A 22,255-nucleotide genomic window follows, 5' to 3' on the forward strand; every position below is an offset into this window, starting at 1 on the left:
TGCGGCATGAAGGTCATAGTTGAAGTAAGTTGAACTTTGAGAGCAGCGCGAAGCGTGAAATCGGGGCGGTGAGGAACACCAGGGGTAGGGTAGCACATAGTTGGGCGACACCAACACCCTTTGGAAATCAATAGAAGGGAAAGTGCAAAGCGGTTTTGCCGTCTAGCATGTGTAGGCCGCTTAAGGCTTTAGGGCATAGTTCAAATGACTCTGTACGCAACTGGATAGTCCTTCAACCAATCAGACCAACAATCCAGGTGAAGTACATTACAGACAGGTGCATCGACGGGTTGATGCCCTTGGGTGGCCGCTATGTTTAATGTAAACAAGCTGCTGGTCGTCGCTTCTTTATCGCCATTGTGTTAAACCCGCCAGTAGCATGCCAGGTGTAAAAGCCAGTTTGTGATTGGTTCTCGCAAATGTGCAATGGAAGCAGGATAGATAAATCTACAGGTTTCCTGCCTGAGCTGCAGGGAGAAATCAAACAACACGGCATACAGTAACAGAGTCTCCATGACAGGTGGAGGAGCTTGTGTTTGTTTATTCAGAATTTTTGGGAAACTCTACTCAAAATTTAAAGGTCCCATCGCATGAAAATTTCACTTTGAGGTTTTTTAACATAAATGTGAGTTCCCCCAGCCTGCCTATGGTCCCCCAGTAGCTAGAAATGGGGATAGGTGTAAACCAAGCCCTGGGTATCCTGCTCTGCCTTTGAGAAAAAGAAAGCTCAGATGGGCCGATCTGGAATCTTGCCCCTTAAGACCTCCCCTTTCTCTGCTTTGCTCGCCCAGAGAATTTGGTCACCCCATGAAAGAGAGAGAGATGTCATGGCTTTCAAACGAGCAAAGTTGGTTGAAGCCACACCCCCAGACTCCACCTTAAATCTGCAGTATTAGTGGACCACTAAGGTCTATATAAAAGAGACTTCAGATCCAGTATTAGTGGACCACTAAGGTCTATATAAAAGAGACTTCAGATCCAGTATTAGGGGACCACTAAGGTCTATATAAAAGAGACTTCAGATAAAGTATTAGGGGACCACAAAGGTCTATATAAAAGAGACTTCAGATACAGTATTAGGGGACCACAAAGGTCTATATAAAAGAGACTTCAGATCCAGTATTAGGGGACCACTAAGGTCTATATAAAAGAGACTTCAGATCCAGTATTAGGGGACCACTAAGGTCTATATAAAAGCATCCAAAGAGCACCATGTCAGGGGACCTTTACAATGTTAAGGTAGTATTCTACTTCCAAATCACATTAATACTTTTTGAAATATTCAACCTTCTTTGAGGCTTTAAAACAAACAATTTGCCTTGGTGTAATAATCAGTCAGTAACAATAAACATATTAAAAGGCCCCGAACACCCACACAGGTGTTTTCAGTTAATCTGGCTGATTGGACCTTTTCCCAAGACTGTGTGGGTGGGTCTAGATTTGTTGATTGACATCTTCCTGAGTGTCTTGTCAACTTTGTTGCACTTGTCAGAGGAGGACAAATTACACCTTTATCAGCCCGCCTTCAACCTGAGCAGACGTCTAATCAGGGGCAATAAGTGGAAACACTTGTTTTGGTGTTCAGGGCCTTTTAAAAACCGAACAGTGGACTGGTGGTCAGTACAATAAAGTTTTTAGCCATTATGGCCAATGGAAGTTTTTTTTTTTTTTCCTGTCCTTGTCTGGCAATTATATTCCTGGAAACATTACCTCCACCATGTTTCTTTATGAGAGATTAGTTTTCATTTTGTTTCCTACACACGTGACTCCCGGTAGGGCTGCGTAATATTTTGTGTTTTTATCGTTACTGCGATATCAACTGGGGCAAAAGACACATCGCAAAAGGCACTCCGAGATTTTTTTGTGTTAGTTGAGTGAAAAAAATCAGTAGAAAACTGCATTTTAAATGTAGCGGTCATTCTTTTTTTGTGTTGACATTTATGTTCAATATGTTCCATAAGAGAATGTTGGAAATGACTTCCTTTGATTTGTTTAAAATTCAACACGCAATTTGTTGTTCCTTAGCCGAGTACTGAAAGCAAAAGAAAGGCAGAACGGAGTACACTTTAAAATTGAACGCAGTAATATCGTCAAGCGATATTCGACAACGTTATTGCTTATTTTCCTCATGCCGTGCATCCCTGACTTCCATGCACTAAAAACAAACAAAACACATCTTTGGAGTCCTTAAAGTGGATGAAATTACTCTCCACTCACCTGGAACACAAACACCATGCCTGCTATCATGGAGTACATGTCGTACTTGCCCAGCTGTTTGCTGAGGGCCGAGCTCATGGCAGCCAGAGCCTCCAGATACTGCTTCAGGACCTTTTTGCCCATGTTGTTAAGCACTTCCGAGGTGTTGCCCTCCAGGAAGAGCTTCATCCAGCTCCCATGGGTTCTTTCTGCCACACGGAACTGCTCAAAGCCTGCCTCTGGAATCAGAGAGAAGTGGGGAAGGGGGACACCGGCATCAACTACTGGCTTTTATATTTTTTTCAATACATTACTTTAAAAATTATTTAACAACAGTCACGTAATCAACCACCAAAAACAGCAACCAAAAAAAGAACAGAAACAGACAAAAACATAGCCCCAAGCGTCGATTCGCGGTTTCAAACCTTTTTTTCCCTCAATAGAGACTTAAAAGTACTTTCACACATGTGGTCCAACGTCGGTAAAAAACACATCCCGAAAGCTTTGTAAAAATTGGACGATAATGCCTAGAATTGATTTGTCATAAATATTTGTTCTCAGTTCAGTGTGATGTAGCTCAGTCTAGCTCACGGTGATTTGAGAAAAGCAGGTGACCAACATAAAAACATAATAAAGCCGCAAGCGGCGATTCCAAGCTCAAACCTTGATTTATGTGATTCCACTTCCAGTTATTGTGCATTTAAAGCGGCCACTAGTGGTCAATTTGAATGAGACTTGCAGTGTATTGCTGAGGTCATTATGTAGAAATTTCCTGGAAGTTTTGTGTTGACTGGCCAAATGTTTAGTCATTTATAGCCTGATTTGAACTATATCACCTGCAGTTTGTTTGCATTTATAGCGCCCCCTGGTGTTCAATGTGAATAAAACGTTCAGGGCGTGGTTCAGGTGTGTGATTTAAAGTAAAATGGGTGTAATGCAGCTCACCTATCTTGCGCTTGTAACATCCCCCTAATGGGGTATGTATATAACCCCCCCCCCCCACACACACACACACACACTCACATCACATACCCTTTACCATACACAGAGATAGGCATGGGAAACTTTCCATAAAATCATCTCTCAATGCAAATCAAACCAGCTCTTAAGCTAACTGAATTTAGGGGGGTTGGGGGGGTGGGCTATTTTAATTAGCTTCATCAAGATGCATTGTATCCTGGATCCATTAAATCACTGGCCTTTAAAAATAAAAATGTGCCTGCTTCTAAGGAAATTTAACATAAGGGGGTGTATACTTATGCCCCCTGGACTTTAAGGAAGAACATTTATTTATTTATTTACAATATATTATTCATTCAATGTTAGCATGGTTGGGTAAACTTATGCTAGCCACTGTAGGTCCAATGAAGCAACACTGTGAATTCACTCTGCCAAAACCAATCTGTTCCATCCTAACCATGGAAAGCATTTCATTAAGCCACCTTCTAAAACCTGAGGACAGGGGAGACTTCCAATTAAGTGATATACATTTTTTAGCCGCAGCCATGTCTGCTCTAATAATTGGCTTATTGCTGGTAATGGCCTATGTACTGTGAGAGCAACCCAAAATAGCCAGATTACAATCTGCCTGGATATTTATCTCACATTATTAAATATGTCACTGCATAAATGACTTAATACTGGACAGTGCCAGAATATGTAAGTGTGGCAGTAATCCGTCTGAGATACCACATCTGTCACGCAGGGGGGGAAACTGATTCAAAAATCTTGTTTGGTTTTGGATTAAAACTACTGGCATTTTTAAAATAGTGTGGTTTAGAGTAAACATTAATCTGGGATTACCTGACAGTAATGTTGGCTGTCAGCTACTTAAAGACTTGGCATAACTGGGATATGCTGTAGAACTTCTTGTTGGAACTTAAGCAGCTATTGCATTCATCAAAATGAGGACATTTGCAACATCACATTAATAAACCTAGTGGGTTTTCCTGATGCGGCGTCACATTCATTTTGCTCTGTCTATTTATCACCAAATACCATCTGATGCATGAGGACAATTAAAGTTATTTATGAACAGAACAATCTGTGCTTTCCAATTATGCAACGTCAACCTTTGGTTAAAAAACTGCCTCCAAAATGAATGAATTATTTCAGTATTATAGGAGAGTGCTTTAGTCAATTGCATTGTTTTCTTCTTTATTTCAACAATCCGACACCATATGGTGACATATATTAGAAACGTTAAAAGCATTGTTGAATGCTGAGCTATGACTGGATGGAGTTGGAACCACTGGCAGAAATGCATTTTTCTTTTTACTATGTACGTATTAAAAAAAAAAAAAAAAATACAATGAAAAAGTGAAGAAAAGCTGAGACAGTTTGCTGGAGTTTTTTGTCTCCATTCAGAAAATAGCCTCTTCAGACTGCTGCCTATCCAGCTGTATGTATTTCATCAAAAAGAAAAAACAAGCCTTTTCTGACTAATTTGTTTCCTTATAAATACAAATTCACTAATCCTGTTCATAACTTCATCAATCAGTCCGATGCATGTCGGATCATGCATCATATTGCATTTCCTTGTTCCGTTTCTTGTGTCGAGTAGGTTCCTTAAATTGAAAAGCTATTATGGCCGTGGTGAGAAAAAACAACCGTTAAGTCCTAAAGAAAGCTTTGTATATGATCCTAACGATGACAAGCTCTGACTCATCTACATTTACTCAAAGCAGAAGAAATGATGCCTGCTCTCATTTTACTTCAGTGCTTTAGGAACATGTTCAAGGACAAAGCAATGTGAGGGTTTGATGTGTGGCATACATCAACACACGCACAAACAATATTTTGCAGTAGGCTGTAACACCTATCTCAGCAGCATAGGCATAGGGGTGATAAATAGTTACTGTGGCTTTGCCAGACAGAGGGGTTGGTAGAAATATTAGAACCTTAAGCCACAGGCATGAATCCTACAATATCGATGGCCCTGGCCATGTTTCATCTGTCTAAAAGTACAGGGATTGGTTAATGGCCCTCCAAGATGCCTGAGGTTAGAAGCACAAGAAAACAACAATATGAAGATGGAAACAAAGCAGACAGTGATGGATTTAAGTTTAATGTGGAAAGTCGATATTTAAGAGTACCTTTGTAATGTAAAGTTTAAAACTGTGTCTTGGATATTAGACAATATACAGATTCTTGTTGTTGTTAAATCCAGTGTTCTCTGGAAAGTAACCAAAATAGGTGGGGGAAAAAAAATTGATACAGGATAGTATTGCAATATTTTCAGTTGCAATACTGTCTCAATACACAGGCGCCAAGTATGGATCTGTTATTATATGTGTGTTGGTCAGTTTGTCCCGTTTCGCAGTAATACCATTGAAGTGACATGAACAAACAGAGAAATGTTACTTTTTAGATAAAAAGATGTTGACAAAGTTAGGGACCTCATTTGAAATTGGGAAACAGTAGAAGTTGGAAAAAAGGTTATACGTTGCAATATATCGCAGAATATTACAATATGTTTTGCAATATTTGGTAAGGGGGCCTTGAGTTTGACAGGTGTGAGGTAGGGGATCTTCTAGTGATTCCTACAATACGCCCATTAATAGCCTATAGAATAAGAACATCCATTAGGGTAAATACAAAAAATATTTATCCGGTCATATTTATTGGATTGTGGAGGAGGAACCAACGAGTCCGAAAATCAAAACTCCATTTGGGAGAGTGAGCTAACTTTAATTTCCTTTACTTTGGATCAGAGTTATTGCAATCAGGATTTATTGGAAGGGATTGAAACCGTCAAATAAGCAACATAAAAAAAAGAAAGATGGCGGACAGAATGTGGCAGGGAGATGTGGAGGCAGAACAAGGTTGTTTTGACCTTGTATAACCAGAGTTGAAATTTAGAAATGGAGGCAGAGGCAGGAGCAACACGTATTTTAGCCACCTAAAAGAAGACCCACCTAAAAGAAAAATATTGGTTTAGGTGTATGCTATATTTTGAATATTTCAGCACTTTACCTAAGCCAACAGACTCCTTTGACAAAAACCGTCAGTTTACATTGCAGAACACAGGAGTGGCTGGTCTACCGTTGCCTGGATAGGCTAGGTTGTTTGTGTAGACCAGCAACTCCCAAATAGGTCAAATTGCAGTTTTTGTCAATGGAGTCTGGTGGCTTTGAAAGGAGCAAAGACCGATGTACCAGCTTCAGTTCCCCGCCAGAAAGGGCTGTCTGACGCCAAGGTAAAGAGGGGGAAAATAAACTGATGGAGATTTTTTTTAGGTGGCTAAAATATATTTAGCAGCTGCCCCCGTCCATATCAGCACATTACTTAGCTTACAAATCGGCACTGCTGTCTGATCCTCTGTACTGGGGGGTGGACGACCACAATCTACTGTAGAAAATACACTGACTATGGATAAGTACCTCATACAACTCCAGTACAAAAAATACAAACTAATAATGATAATAATAACACTCGTGCATTTAATTTATATAGCGCTTTTGTTAAACACTAGAGGGCACTTAAGTGCATAAGTGGCATGAGTGATTGCATAAATTTAACAGAGATTATTTGATAATGAAAAGAATTCCTTAAATATCCTATTGCAGAGTGTCCTTTTTTCAAAAATGTTTTTTCTGACTCAAGTATTTACACGTCACATCTCAATATTCGTGGACAATTATGTATCATTAAATGGTGTTATATTTTATCAGCTACATGTCCAATTTTTTTTATCCACTGCTGCTACTTGTACTTATGTTGACGCTGCATTACAATAGAATTTGTACTCTTCATTGGAAATCTTTATAACCAAATCTTACTTGTAACCTAATCTCTCTTACTTCTACTTAACATTTGTATTCATTTATTACTGTAGTTTTGTTACTTTTGTTCCTTTAACTGACTTTTCTTAGTCTTACTTTACCTTGAATTTGACGGTGAGCAACTGCAACTAAATAATTCCACTGAGGGGTCAATAAAGTATTCTGATGCTGATTTTCGTCTCCCCGATAAAACACGTTTGACTAACGAAATCAGTAATTTCTTTCCAGGTAGAAGGAAGTTTAAAAAAAAAAAAAAAAAAAAAAAAAAAAAAACTTCTTTCACACCCAGTACATTATCACCCCAACTGGTCTCCAATAGGTATGCTACTTAAAATATCATCCCAGGTGAATATCCCAGCAGTGTCAACTACTACATTCCACTGCATAACAGCTTCATGATTACCCAAGTGGAAAGATTCATTAAAAAAAAAAAAAAAAAATCAACACATCCAAATGTAGGTCTGCTGAGATAATTTCCATTTCATTCCATCACTATGGAAACCAGGGACCAAAATAAATTTGGAAATGTGCTGCCAGAGCGGCAAGTTGTTTAAGGTGAAAGGAAGTTTTAAAAATGAGTTTTTGAAAATGAAATTTTTGCTGCTTACCACACTCCATTTGTTGCAGTTCAACACCTCTGTGATTCCTTTAAGACATCACACGGTAGGTGTGTCTTACAATTTAACATAAGACACAAAAAACAACATGTACTGAAAATTGGGACAACATAAAAATGTCTGTAGGCCTACAGACATCACAAAGTGGTTAGATATTTCCCACAGAATAAGCTCCCATACCTTAACTACATTTATAGAGGAAGTAGTCATTTCTAATGGCTATTTCTGACTTGACTGAATTAACTAACCTACTTTTAAACTACATTTATAGAGGAAGTATTCATATTAACTGTCAAAGGTGAGAGCTTACCTCACTTTTTTGGTTCCTTTATTTGGTATAAATTAAATTCTTGCATCTTCTCATATCCCATCCCGGTCATTCATTTACAGGAATCTTGACCCCATTTGAAGCTTATCTTTCAAGTTATGCCGTTAATACTACATGTTGATCTTCTTACAGATCCAGGTTGATTTTAAATCAGTCCTCTTATGCTAGCTATGAACTAACATTGGGGGTGCAATTTCTTTATTCTGCCATATTCTCATTAGGTATAAGTGGCTGCAGGCTAGTTAGCAACCCTGGCACCAAATATTAGCTATTTAGTCATCATGTCAAAAGTAGTCAATGTTCACTATTTCAACTAATTCAGTAAAAGTAAGTTATCAAAGAGTCGTCTCTCTGCCTCCCTCCCTCGTTCTCTTTAAAAAATGATTAGATAAATTACTTCTGAGCAATCAAGCGTAAGTAATGGTTGTTGCTGCCATTGGTGTATCACGTTTGTGAATATGAGGGACAGCAAGAGACAGCGAGGTAGACAGATAAGAGGCGTCGGGAGAGTTTACAAGATGGAGAACTCTGACAGTGTGACCCATGGATAAACGTAGGGAGCAGAACTCAGCAAGGATATGTGGATGCATATGCTCAAAGAGAGGGCAGCCTTAATGTTCAACAACAGACCACAGACTGTTTGTGCAGTTCTTTCGCAGCTTTAAGGTCCTTTATTCACTGACTTAAAGGAATCAGCATACAGATAATCAGACAGGTTCAACACCCCGACATTGCCTGTTTTTCACTCACATACTTGGATTCTGGTGGAGCTAGGCTCAGTCTTTCTCCTTTATAAACCTGCTTTTGTATCATGTGTTGAGTAAATAAGCCAGCTTCTATTACCCTAATTCCTGCAAAATCATACTTAAATATTTTCAAGAGACCCTCAGCCAAACTTAGACAAGTTAGTACAGAAAGACACTTTGCATTTTCAGGCACCTGTCTCACGTGTGAACGTGAGACAGGTGCCTGAAAATGGTCTGTTACTGAAATGTCGCCTATTATTAAACTTTTTATATTTTGTGCAAGTTAGACACTGAGTGGGAGTTTTCTTTGCATCCAAGACAAGTTGAAATTTCCAAAATGTTTCTTTTTATAAAGGATTCTAGTGTTGACGAGCGTGTGATCAATCGTTTGAACTTGTAAGATGATTCGACCCTCGTCTTAAGCAGACCGCTTCAGGTTAAACGCTGCTTTGATGTAGTCAACAACGTGGTGTGAATAATGAGGAGATGGACTTTTTACTTACAGCAAACCAATTCTGAGTCAACCCAAGTCTGCTCTATCTGTGTTTCTTCACTGAAAAGACTAAAACTCTAAGTAGACTGCAAACTGGGGATCCATGATATATCAATCTTATTGCTATTGGACGATGCTAGTTTTTGATTTAGAATTGACCATTGGTTCGATGAGCAAAACTGGACCGATGTCAACAACCGATTATTTCTGTCTGGCTGTTGTTGTGTATGTCAGGGTGTGTTTTTTCCCAGATACTCAAGTTTTTTTGCCCGTAAATGTACCACTTTGAAAGGGTCCAGATTCTGCTCATTCTTCCTTCTGGTTCGTAATTGTATTTGGAGGTTACGCCATAATAGGTTTGGGAATCGCACATGCTCAGTAGCTAGGTAAGATCCCATCGTTTCTCCTACACCTCAGTACGAGGCAGGATTACAAATTTATAATTTATACTTTTTATTGATCCCCAGTGGGGAAATTACAATTTACAATTTGTTAGTAATCACTACACACAGGCCTGAAATACACACTTGCTCAGGAACTAATCATGGACAAATGGAGAGATGTCAGAGGGCTGCCGGTGCTGGACAAGCGTCCTAAGCGGTTGGAGGGGTACGGTGCCTTGCTCAAGGGCACTTTGGCACAGGAGGTGCACTGACATCTGTCCAGCTACCAAGCCACACTCTGTATTTTGAACCCTTATGGGGACTTGAACCAGCGACCCTCCGGTTCCCAATCCAACCCCTACAGACTGAGCTACTGCCACCCCATTTAGCTGGAAGACTTCTTCTAAACGAGGGCCACTTGTGGAATACCTGCAGAACAGGGACAGGAAGTAGTTCTTTTGGAGATTATGGCCAACTAGTGGCTGTTGTAGCAGTGTTTTTCCATAGAGAACAAGCTAGCATGCTAGCACTATTATGTGCTACGGTTAGCCACCTTGTCTCGGCTAGTTACGTAGAAAGCCGTCCAGATGTGGAACAGCTCACCCGGAGACTGAAGGCTGAGGACATTCAGAAACCGGATCTCACTCAAGGCAGCACGGATGTTTTTTTAGCCAAAATTTGTGTGCGAGTAGAAGCACCAGAGATATAAAATAACCCCCCAAATCCCAGAAAAAGTTTTTTTTCATAATGTGGGCACTTTAATCTTATAAATTCTATGCTGTCACACACAAACCAGCTTATTGGGTGTCCGCTAGATATTTTAAGGCTTATGACTCTGCACATGCTACATTTATTGTTATTGTTGGCTTTTTAAAAAGATGGCCCTAATAATAGTTTTGGGAGAAGGCTGAGATGGAGTAAAGGGAACTGACCAGCTGTTTGTTGGGTAGTTCTACTAAGTGTAATAGATTAGGTAAAAAAAAATGAGTGCAATTTAATTTTAGATTATAAGCAGCCTGTGAACAATGCAGCACCATGATGACAGCCATAATCCCTGTCAGACAAGGTCCGGGCTTGAACGCGACCAGAGGTTAGAGAAAGTGAATTTGTAACGCACCTTTCTCGTAGTCGGGCATGCTGTCTTTGAGCAGGCAGCTGAGCTGGTGGCCATTGAGATGCAGGAAGCGCAGCTGGTCTCGGAGAGAGGTTTCCTCAAAGACGCCCGGGATGACGCGGCCCACGCTGTTTTGAGATATGGGCAGGCCGAGTCCCAGGGCCAGGGTTGGAGTCAGGTCCACCTGCTCCACCGCTGCAGGCTTCTCTATTCCCACTGACACCACAGGGCGAAGACACACAAGCAGAACAGTGAGGATCTATCGCACCTACTGCAACATGGTGAAAGAATGAATACATTTTTTTAGCATTTTCCCCTTTTTCATACATTCTTTGTTTTGCTGTGAACACAAAATGTTTACCATAAGTTGTACTATTGCAAGTTATTGTATGAATTACAATTTTCGTATGCTGTATATGCATAGCTATTTATTTTTTCCCCTGTAATAATATATGGTGAAGGAGGGTCCAGGACATTATAAGCATTATGCTTCTGCCTGCTCTTTCTTAATCAATTTTTTTGATGGATTCTGGACGGATTGTGTTTTATTTTTTTATTTTTTTTTAAATATGTTAATTGTACGAGATATAAAATGAAACTTGTTTTCTAACCTTCACTTAATCTGCCTGCATAAATCAAGGCCTCTGTTCAACCTGAACAACTACCTGGTTCTTCTGTTCATTCCAAAAAATACTTCGAAAAGGTGAAATGCACGCTCTGCGTGAGTTTTCCCCTACAAACCGGCGGTTTCGGACACACAAGGTGGGAAAGCTTTTGGGAAACTAACCAAATGTTGAATCACAAAAGTCAAATTGTATTACTTCAAACCCCAAGGCAATTCACAGACAAAAACTATTAACATGACAGACACGAGGAAATGGCTCAATTTCTATCCTGCCTGCTGGAGAAGATTCCCCCGTTCACACAATAAGAGCTTGTCTGAAAGGATTTCACAACACTCATCAAGATAAATTTGAAAAAGGAGGTCCTTCTCCCAAAATCATAAACCTGACACAAACACTAAAAGTGAAAAATCCCACGCCTTTTTGCTACTTAGAAGTTAGGGAATATGTATTATATATTTTTAATGGGACATCACTCTAATCACAGCAGCTCCAGCATCTCATTGCTGCCGTCTTTCTCTCTCCCCTTAGGACAGCCAAACTATTATGGCGAGAAAACTGCTTTTCATTTATAAAGGCCAAGTGCATTAATGATATCTGGTTGCTGATTAGAATTAAGACCAAATTCAAGTTGAATTCTAACACGGAAAACCTGAATCTGAACACAATAAGCACAACAAACAATCCTTATAATTACTCCTGTATCATCGCCTGACAGTACGACCGTGAGGAAGGGTTGTCGAACAACCCAAACGGGGAAAAAAAATACATGAACAATCCTTTTTCAAAGCTTGTCTCCTGTCAAAAGCGAACAGACTCCTGTAAAGAGCTTTTAAGAAGACAAACAGAGAGTGGGAGTCATTTCCCAAATTGTCTCTGTTTGAGGGAAGTTTTCAGGGTTGCAATAATGAACTATACTGGTGTAAAATATATGCAAAGACTTAATGGCAGAGATCCCATGTGCGGGATGAAAACTGCAGACCAAAGACTGGGACAAACCCCTGAGCTTTGAGCTAATTTGGTATTCAGACACAATGAAGCAAGCCGCGAATTATCCATTTCATAATAAAAGGAGACACATTTGCAACAAGACAAGGACTTTTCTGTATTAAGCTGGCAGCTATTTAGGAGGATGCCTAATATATTTATATACTGTATATCCACCAAGTATGTGCGGCTTGTTTAAATCTGTTACATGGCAATAAATAAATTACAATGTTATGCATCTTTTGGTTATATCACTATATACAGTATGTGACCCAGATAATGTGATAACAGAAGTACACAGCCTTTGAAGTAAACTGCGTCTCTTTAATACTATAAAACACTGTATTTTTCATCTTTTATAAAAATAAAGGTGACAATTACCATCAGCGGTCATACATTAGCTTAGAACCTAAGCTAATGTTAGCAATTCATTGCAGTTAAACAGAAAAATGGCAAAACTGTATGTTAAAATGAAAAAAAGTTCAACTTTAGCTGGGCTGATCGCAGGAAGTTGATTGGAAGGATCCACACCAACCGCACCAATCAACCGTAATGGACTGGAACAGGGAAGTGGGCGGAGCCATCCCGTGGGCCAATCCTCTCCGGGCAACCACACAGCTGAATTTGCACGCAAACATGTTGCACATGCTCTGGCTAGAAGCCTAAACCAACCTAAAAAGGCAGGGGCTGTAACAACAATTCTTTACTAATTGTTACAGGTCTTTGAGGAAATCATACATTATTATGTTATTTTTGTTCCCCGGAAGAAGAGGCACTCTGCTTGCTGGATCACAGACCGAATGCCTTTACTGTTACATCCAACCAAACCACTCTGATTGTACGCTTTGGCTCACACAGAACGGAGGGACTCACATTCTGGCAGAACAGATGTGTCATAACTCAGTAAAAGGTTACCCCCCCCTCACAGCATGTTGATTTATAGAAGAGAAAACCGCAGCTGATGAAGAAGCCATATGCATGGACGTAGCTCGCTAATATCATCTCTAAAATATCACCACAGACATGGCATGAATACTTAAAAAGGACTGGAGAGAGCCATGCTTAATCAATCAATTTTTAGTTGTTACATAAAAAAGTAAGAGGCAAATTTGAGTGAAATGTTATCTCGTCAGCTTCTTAAACTTGTGCTGGCACCTTGACCCTCCTGTTGTCTTTGGGGTCAATTTGACCCATTTTCAACAAAATAAATCTATATCAGAAATTGCCCAAAATGAAAATAAATGGTTCCAATTAAGGCTTTTTCCAAGTAAAATGAAGGCTCAGTCCAACGTTCATTACATTTGAGGGATTTTATCCAATTTTATAGCGTATTTCTGCTTAAAAAAAAAAAAGAAAAAAAAAGAGATTTAGTTTCCATAGGGGACAAAAATGTCAAAAATCTGTGAAAAAAGTGAAGAAAAAAAAAAAAAATTGAATAAAGAACACATAAGTGTGAAAAAAAACAACTTAAAAAAGAAAAATAATTATGCGACAATTATCTAAAAAAAATGTAACAAAGTGCCAGATGTTGAAAAAGTTGAAAAAAGTCCAAAACAGGGACGTTGTAGAGCGTCCTCTGGTGGACAAACTGCAATGCCAACACTCAACATGGTTGACCGTCCATTTTTATTTTTGAAATATTCATATATCCGAATCATTTATTTGTCATTATAAATTATTCTGATGAAAGAATTTTTTTTTTTTTTAAAGGCCATTTTTAAATGCCAATAACAGTTTGGAAAATGCCTAATGTCGTCCGAAAATATCGGCCCGCCGATATATCGGTCGGGCTCTAGTCTCCACCTTTTGCGGCAAATGGTGTGACCGTGGAGTGGAGATGCGAGTGATGACAAAAATGTTGGTGCGGTTGAAGTCCGATCCGTCCCGTTGCCACAAACGACCTGCTCCAGAGTTTCCTTGACAGCAGACCGAGACCTCCGCTTGATCCGAGTCTGACTGCCGCGTTCACGCCCGCCCAAACGAACCGCACCGGTGGGGAAAACCAACTCTAGTACAATTTCAACTGAACTAAATGAGGCAGGTGTGAAAGCCCCCTAACTGTTCTGCCGGTCTGCGGTAAGAGGGTTGTTTTCTCAATAATGCATTCAGATTAAAGAGAGCGAAGCTCAGGTAGTGAGCCAGCCGGTAATGAACTCCGATCCAGCGCAGCATGTTCTAATGAACAACAGGCAGTTGAGCTTCCTAATGACCCACCATTCCCACTATGTTCAAAATTATACTGATGAGGCCACTGATTGCAACAACATATGTACATTTCAGGCGGTATTAATAGAAAGGCTGTTCCTCACAGCACTAAGGTGACAAAGGACATACAGTTTTCTTTGTGATTATTACACTAAGTGCTTCAGAATGTTGTCCTCTATAGCAATGTTTCCCAAACTTAGGGTCGGGAGCCAAAATGGGTCGCAGACCCGTTTTGTTGGGTCGCCAGTTGGCAGAGTAAAATGCTTATCAATCTCTGGCTTTTTGGACTCTAGCATACCTGAAAAACAAATACAGAAACAGACTAAAGGCTCAGCATGACCTCAGAAGGACACTTTCAAAAACTCAACCTAAAATAGATCAACTGGTTGATATCTCCAACCAGACACATACATCTCATTAAATTCAAGTCAGCATTATTTTAAAAAATGTTAATGTCAGTGTCGGTACTGAGGGATGATGGGAGGGGACAGACACACAGGAAGGAGAATAGAGACCTTTTCTGTTTTTGGTTACTTTTATAATGGAATAAATATACTTCATATACATTTAAATTCAAGGTTTGTTCCGTCTTTTGTCCACAGTTTAAAAATGTAGATGTTACAATGATTCATGGTGTATTTTTGTAAATTTGGGTCCCGGGGAGACACCAAATTTCTCTTTTGGGTCTTGAGTTGAAAACGTTTGGGAACCACTGCTCTATAGGAAGCATATTTTTGTCTGTCTGAAGAATGCTTGCGTTCAAAAATAAATCAGAAGTTACTTTACAGTTACTCAGTACTTTTTTTACTCTTACTCAAGTCATTATTTGGATGACTACTTTTTACTTTTACTTGAGTCTTATTATTCTGAAGTAACAGTACTTTTACTGGACTACAGCTTTTGGCTACTCTACCCACCTCTGGAAAAAGGACAGACACTTTCAAATAAAACTTGGCACGTGATTAGCTGAAGCATCTGTCGATCAAACTCCTTCCGAAGCCAATTGGGAGAAGAGAAAAAAATCTTTTCCAGTGAGAAAAGCCTTCAGTGTTGTTCTCTGCTCTTTTCTCAATGAAGAATTACACTCCAATTATGATATAACTCCGTGTGTTTACATGCACAGCAGTAACAGGGGTATGGTCTTACCCCAGTTATGTGAATAACCGGGTTATGCCAGTTCTCCCTGTGTACATGAGCGGGGAAGAATGGGAATAATGATGAGAGTCACTCTACTTCGCTACTGTGCCGCACTGCCAGCGCACAACTGGCTTTTTTCTTCCGGTTGACCCATGTCAAAATGCACCGTACCTGGGGGGACAGAGCTTTCACCATTGCAGCCCCCTCTCTTGGGAACTCCCTACTCATGCACAGCCGTAACTGTGCTGACCTGGACACATTCAAAACACACCTATTCAGATTGATTTCCCACACACAATATCAATCAATCGATCCAAATGTATTAATATAGCACTTTCCAGCAACCAGCAGGTATCCAAATGCTTAACAGAATGAGTAAAATCACATCATACAATATAAATAGTAAACATAGAAAACAGTAAAAACAGAAAAGGTTACAAAGAAACAAAAGAACAAAATTGTCTTACATTTCTCACCTGATAGCTACTGGTTTTAAATTGCTTTTAATATGCTTGTTTGATGTGGTGGTTTGTTTTTAATGTGCTATATGTGCTGGTTTATACTGTAAAGTGTCTTTGAGTAGCATGAAAAGCGCTATATAAATAAAATGTATTAAATTGGTCAAATGTAACCACTTAATGTGTCATTAACACACGCTTGTCACAGTGTGGGAAATCACAGTGCTCTCGCCAGATGACTGGCAACTCGCGAGGGAAATGGCCGACCAAGGTTAGGACAAGCCGTGGGACGTCCTGCGGAGTCAATGGAAGGCACTAAAACAGCGAGACATGTCTCAAAAAAAAGAGTTTCTCAGCGGCGCCAGAGGGACAATAAAAGGCAAGTTGCCTCTGCATCGTCATAGCGATGTGTTGATAGCGTCGTTGTTTTCTTATTATAGCTTGATATACGTCACTATCAGCTGGCACATAAGCACTATTACAACTTGTACAATATTGATCATGTGTTGGTAGACGGTGCGATCCATTTTATCTAGAAAAACTTTATTCGCAGATGTTTCCTTGAATGTTGTGCAATTCAGTGCACAAATGAATGGAAACACCTTAAAATGTCTCAAATCAATTCAATATAACAATCTGATCGCAAAACAGCGTCATGTGACGTCATTACCACAGGATGTTATTGGCTTTAAAGCCGTTGGATGGAAACCTATGAGTCTTTTTACCAAACTTCAAACTTCAAACTTCAAATTGACAAGTGGATGGAAACTTGGCTATTTACATTCATGTCCTAACCCTTCTGTGACTGGTAACATTTTGGGAATTTGAAAGCATAAAAGGACAACTGGTGGACAGGTGAGTCAAGCGGTAAGCAGCACAGGAGGCACAGAGTGCAATCAAAACCACCGCTGTTGTAGCAACAGATCGAGTGAACTGCGAACTATTAATTAACATATAAATAATATCTAGGCAAGAAAAGAGCTCAAAAATAGACTTGGCTGGAAAAGAAGCAATTATCACCATCACGCTTTCACACTTCCACAAACATCCCTCTAAAAATAAAGTTCTTCTCAGGAGTTTCAATTCAACACAGCTCCGAGCGCTATTATTAATGGGAAGTTATGTATGAGCATAACAGAAAACCTGTTTACATGTTTTGTTTGACAAATTCATAAATTTTGTTATGTCATAGTTTCTTTGCAGATTATCTGCACCGGTGTATTATTTTACCAATAAAGGTTTCAGTCAACACTTAATATTAATAACTATTGTTGGTAGTAGAATAGTAGTCAGGGCTGTAGTCAAGACCACCTTAGTCGAGTCCAAGACAAGTCCAAAACTAGGACTAGTCGAGTCCAAGTCAAGACCGAGTCCAAAGAGGTTCGAGTCCAAGTCAAGACCGAGTCTTATGCATGACAGTATCAAGACAATCATTTCAGGTTTCCTTTTCTCTTATTAGCAACACAATGAAGACACCTGGACTCGGTCGAGACCAAAAGCCCAAAAGCCATATTTGGCAAGACCAGTGGCCGAGACCGAGACAAGTCAGAGTCCAAATACTGGCGAGTCCGAGACAAGTCCGAGACAATAGAAAAACGGTCTCAAGTCCGGACTCAACTTCTACAGCCCTACTAGTATCTATATATTATTTTGAATTTGACGTTTACTGTTAATTTTATATTTTTCAGTTTTTCACAATTGTTTTATGCAAGACATACTTGCATCAGAGAATATGAACACACTGGCATTGCTACTTGTGTTGGTGTTTGTAACACTCAAAAAGTCAAGATTTTCCTTTTTACTGTAAATTACTGTGAATGACTGTAAATCGGTTCCAAATATTGACTATGGGTTTCAATAACTACTAATAATCCGTATCGTTATTGGCCCTGAAAAAACAGTATTGGTTGATCCTTAGCCCTAACTACACCAGACTAGGGACAGACCAATTATTTTTGGCCTTGGTTGATTATCGGGCAGTTTGCGGATTATCTGTATGTGTGTTTTAATTGGCTGATAAGCAATAAAGTTTATTAATTAATTAATTAATTAATTAATTAATTAATTAATTAAATGTGCTCTTTAACTACTAATAATCGGTATCGGCCTTGAAAAAACAGTATTGGTCGAGCCCTAACTACACCAGACAGTTCAAAATACACACTTATTCATGAGTCTGCATGTTGACAGGTTGTAGCTGTAATAGCCCCCCCCCCCCAAACAGAATGTCTTTGATTTAATGACACATCTACAGCCCTCGGCTTCTTTTAGCAACATCAGAAAGTTTACCTTTTCTTTTGAAGGCCGGGCTTATGAGCACCAGGGGAGTATTGACTTCAGGCTCCGAGGAGCCTCCGTGGCTGCCGGTCTCCGACATGCCGTGGTCTCCACACAGCACCAGCAGGTAGGGCAAGGATCCCTCCGCCTCCTGACAGAAGCAAACACACAAGGTTAATTGACTCCCACTGTATGTCATCTGGGAGAACAAAACCTCAAAGCTCCATGATGTGAATAATTCAAAACTTGGCACCAAACAGATAAGAAGAAAAAACACAGAAACAGAGCAATAAAATCAAAAAATGACAGCTGCTGGGTGAGCTAGATTGTTTCCCCACATATTTCTGATGTTATTGGAGACATTTAGTAGCAGCAGAGGAAGGTATAATTATTACTTAAGAAAAAAGAGGTAGAGACAAACTCTTTCTCTGCATCTCCAGACTGAATTAAACACAGAAAACAAACAGGATGAATAGCTTGTTGAGGACTTTGATCACGCGCAGTTCCTCACTTAGTGATTCCCTTTCAACTAGAAACATAAGAACCTTCCATTGACTAGAACTCCGACGAGGATGCCTTATGAGTCATGTTAGTGGGGGCTGATTTAGAAACACGACTACAGATGTTAACAAAACAAAAAGCCAAGTATTGCCACGCATTATAATACTACCAACAGACTCCTCACTTATAGTATTGTATAACACATAAAGACAAAAAAAAACAAACAGTACAGTCCATCAATCTTGGATTAATAGAGAGCCTGAAAGACAGGAAAAACAATGATTGCTGAAAGGCTGAGATCAATTCTGCTTTTGTGTTTGGAAGCCAGGTTCGGCTTTCACGGAGGAGGACTTTATCCGAACAGACACACAAAAAAAAACAATGTCAGAGAATTCATATAGCTGTAGCTTTATCTGTTAGTTGCAAATATTTAGCTGAAGCAACGGAAAAAAAGTAAACTAAGAGTAATTAATTAAGTGGTGCCAATGAAGGGGTAAAGTTACACTGACAAAAAACAAGAACAACTGTTAAATTGTTAATACGCTGTATAGAATGTGCTTCAGTTTAGAGCCAGACTGGTAAAGGATTTTAAGGCCGATACTGATAGGAATATTATGCAATATGCCGATATATCGGCTGATATACACTGTATACATATAAAAATTAAAATCCAGAAACGTATTACAAAACATAAACAGATTTCCCTAACAGTTATTTGTAGTTATTTATAAGTTATCACTAAAATAATATGATGATCATTTTATAATTTTAATAAAAAATATTAAAGTTCTGATAAGTACAATTTATAAAAATACAAACTTAAGATAGGAAACTTAGTCCTTTGAACAAAAACACTTTAACAAAAAAAAAATCAGTGATGCCAACAGGAACGTTGTAGAGCGTCCTCTGGTGGACAGACAATGCAACTCCATCACTAACAGGGACGTTGTAGAGCGTCCTCTGGTGGACAGACAATGCAACGCCATCACTAACAGGGACGTTGTAGAGCGTCCTCTGGTGGACAGACAATGCAACGCCATCACTAACAGGGACGTTGTAGAGCGTCCTCTGGTGGACAGACAATGCAACGCCATCACTAACAGGGACGTTGTAGAGCGTCCTCTGGTGGACAGACTATGCAACACCATCACTAACAGGGACGTTGTAGAGCGTCCTCTGGTGGACAGACTATGCAACGCCAATGCTTATAACATGGTTGACAGTCGTTTTCATTTTTATTTTATATGATCAGAATCATTTGTCATAAAGGATTCTGATTAACTAGAAATTCCTAATATTGGGCGATGATATCGGAAGATATATCAGTTACAGTTACAACTCTATAATAACACAATATTCTTCTGTCAGGACTAGTCTATAACCACAATGTCCCACTTCCGGGATTGCTCCTGTGCCACAGAAAATTCCACTGAATGCATATCTTTTCACCAATGTCAGTTATTTTCCACTTTCTTTGTGTTGGCGTTCTAAACTCTGGTGAATTTCTGAGGACTATGGTTACCCGGTCCTCGGATCTCTGACTATCTGTCCAATCTGAGTTTTCTCTCGTACCAAAACAAGTTCTTTCCCGAGGCTCTTTTGCAGCGGACCTTAGCACCGCCAAGACGATTCCCTGGATGCTGTGTGGACTAGCCAGACCCTCCTCCGCAGCACTGTGGAGGAAGGTCTGGCAACGTGAGACTAGTCAGGACAGAACATTATAAGATGTAGGGGTGGGAAAAAAATTCAAGATCGTATGTATCGTGATTGTTCTTGCAACAATTTTTAAAACCGATTCTTTTCCCTAGAATTGATATTTTGTTTATATATTTTTTTTACCAATGATTCACCTAAATGTTTATACGGTACCGCTGACGGCAACTACACCACATCGGTTTCCAGCAAAACAGTCCGAAATGCCAAAATGCGGAAATCCATGTTATGTCCAGTACTTCTTTACAAGTGAAATAAATTTCAGATTGGTATGTGACATTGTGACATTCTTATCTAAAAACAATTGAAGAAATGTCTCATGATATATTTTCTCTAGAAGTGTAGTATTCAACTTGGGTTTTATTTGTTCTGCCGAGTCGCAATACTTCTAGAATTGCAATAACTGAAAATCACAATTCAAATAGGCACACATGTATCGTGGAAGAATAAAATCGGGAAAAACGCATATCCACCCAGCCTTAATATGAATGGGAGATACAACAGTCTACACATTTACAACACTTCATTTATCTCTGTTATAAAGTACATGGCTCAGATTACATGCTGCTGTAGGTCAGGTTTAAGTCGTTTTACACAAGCAGCTGCCCCACCCTAAAATGTGAAAAATCCAGAAGAGAAGATTGAGGCCATGCGATCTCCATTAACACAAGGTCTGATGGAAGTCTTTATGACCAGGAGTTTCTGCTTCCCAATCATGATTTAATGGAGAGTTTTGTTCCTGTCCACTCTGCAGGTAGAGCATGTCTCTGCCCCTGATATGAACTCGCTGAAATGCTCTACTCGGATTACGTTACGGCGGATCTTGGAGTGCTGTCATCTGATTACTAATCTGCTTTTTCCCTTTCACTGTGCCGCAGCAGAAACCATCAATCCTTTCACTACAGAAGGACGCAGCTTAGTCGCGCAGGCAAGCGTCAGTCAAAGTCGACACGTGAAAAGCATGTGCTGATCAGAGAAAGCGTTGTTGTTTTTGAAGAATCTTCTAAGGTATCTTGCGGAACCCAAAATGGCCGTCTATATTTGGGTCAAACTGCTCCAGGAGAAAGCCCTAGCCTTTCACTAATGTGACTGAAGCAAAACTTTCAAACACACATTTCATTCAAAGAGCTCACTGGGAGCATGGTTGAGGCTGCCGTTGCCCAAAAAAAACACACAGATGACGCAATGAGGCTGCACGGACAGGATTCAACAAGTCCAAATTAACAATTTATGGAGATGTGGTGAAATGTTGCATCAATATTTCCAGACATACGCTTTGCTTTATCTATTGTAGAGCTGGGGAAATATGCTTTTGTCCAAAGACAATTCTTTTAGAAAACATTACAGTGGAACAATACAGTTTTTAGAGACATTGGAACCTCATTTATGAAACACGTGTACAACCTAAAACAGGCGCAGGACGGGCGTACGCTGATTCCTACGCAAAGCTCGGCATTTATCAATTTAAACGTGAGCGTAGGCTGTGAAAAAAAAAAAAAAATTGCACGTTTGGTCTGACCTCATGTACGCAAGTTTTGGAGTCAGTGTGGACTTGCGGTGCAGCACATAACAGGAGAAGGAGAAGTCATCAGCTGATCACTCATCGGCAGTGGTAGATCTGGCTCTTTTAGAAGACTTTTTAGAAGGCGATTTAAGCCTGTTTATTACTATAGCATATAGTATAGCATACATA

The 22,255-nt window shown here is 39.6% G+C and overlaps 1 protein-coding gene across 2 annotated transcripts in view; it reads right to left on the reverse strand.

Annotated features, from left to right (window-relative positions):
• Nucleotides 1–22,255, reverse strand: part of pigg (phosphatidylinositol glycan anchor biosynthesis class G) — a 76,872-nt gene that overhangs the window by 42,835 nt on the left and 11,782 nt on the right. For both annotated transcript variants that reach the window (XM_034883517.1, XM_034883516.1), the window contains exons 5-7: nucleotides 18,361–18,499; nucleotides 10,665–10,877; nucleotides 2,218–2,435 (exon numbers count right to left, since the gene is read on the reverse strand). In XM_034883517.1, coding sequence (XP_034739408.1) covers nucleotides 2,218–2,435; nucleotides 10,665–10,877; nucleotides 18,361–18,499 — 570 coding nt within the window. The remainder of the gene's footprint in view (nucleotides 1–2,217; nucleotides 2,436–10,664; nucleotides 10,878–18,360; nucleotides 18,500–22,255) is intronic.

Source organism: Etheostoma cragini, chromosome 10 (genome assembly GCF_013103735.1).
Source record: "Etheostoma cragini isolate CJK2018 chromosome 10, CSU_Ecrag_1.0, whole genome shotgun sequence".
NCBI lineage: Eukaryota > Metazoa > Chordata > Actinopteri > Perciformes > Percidae > Etheostoma > Etheostoma cragini.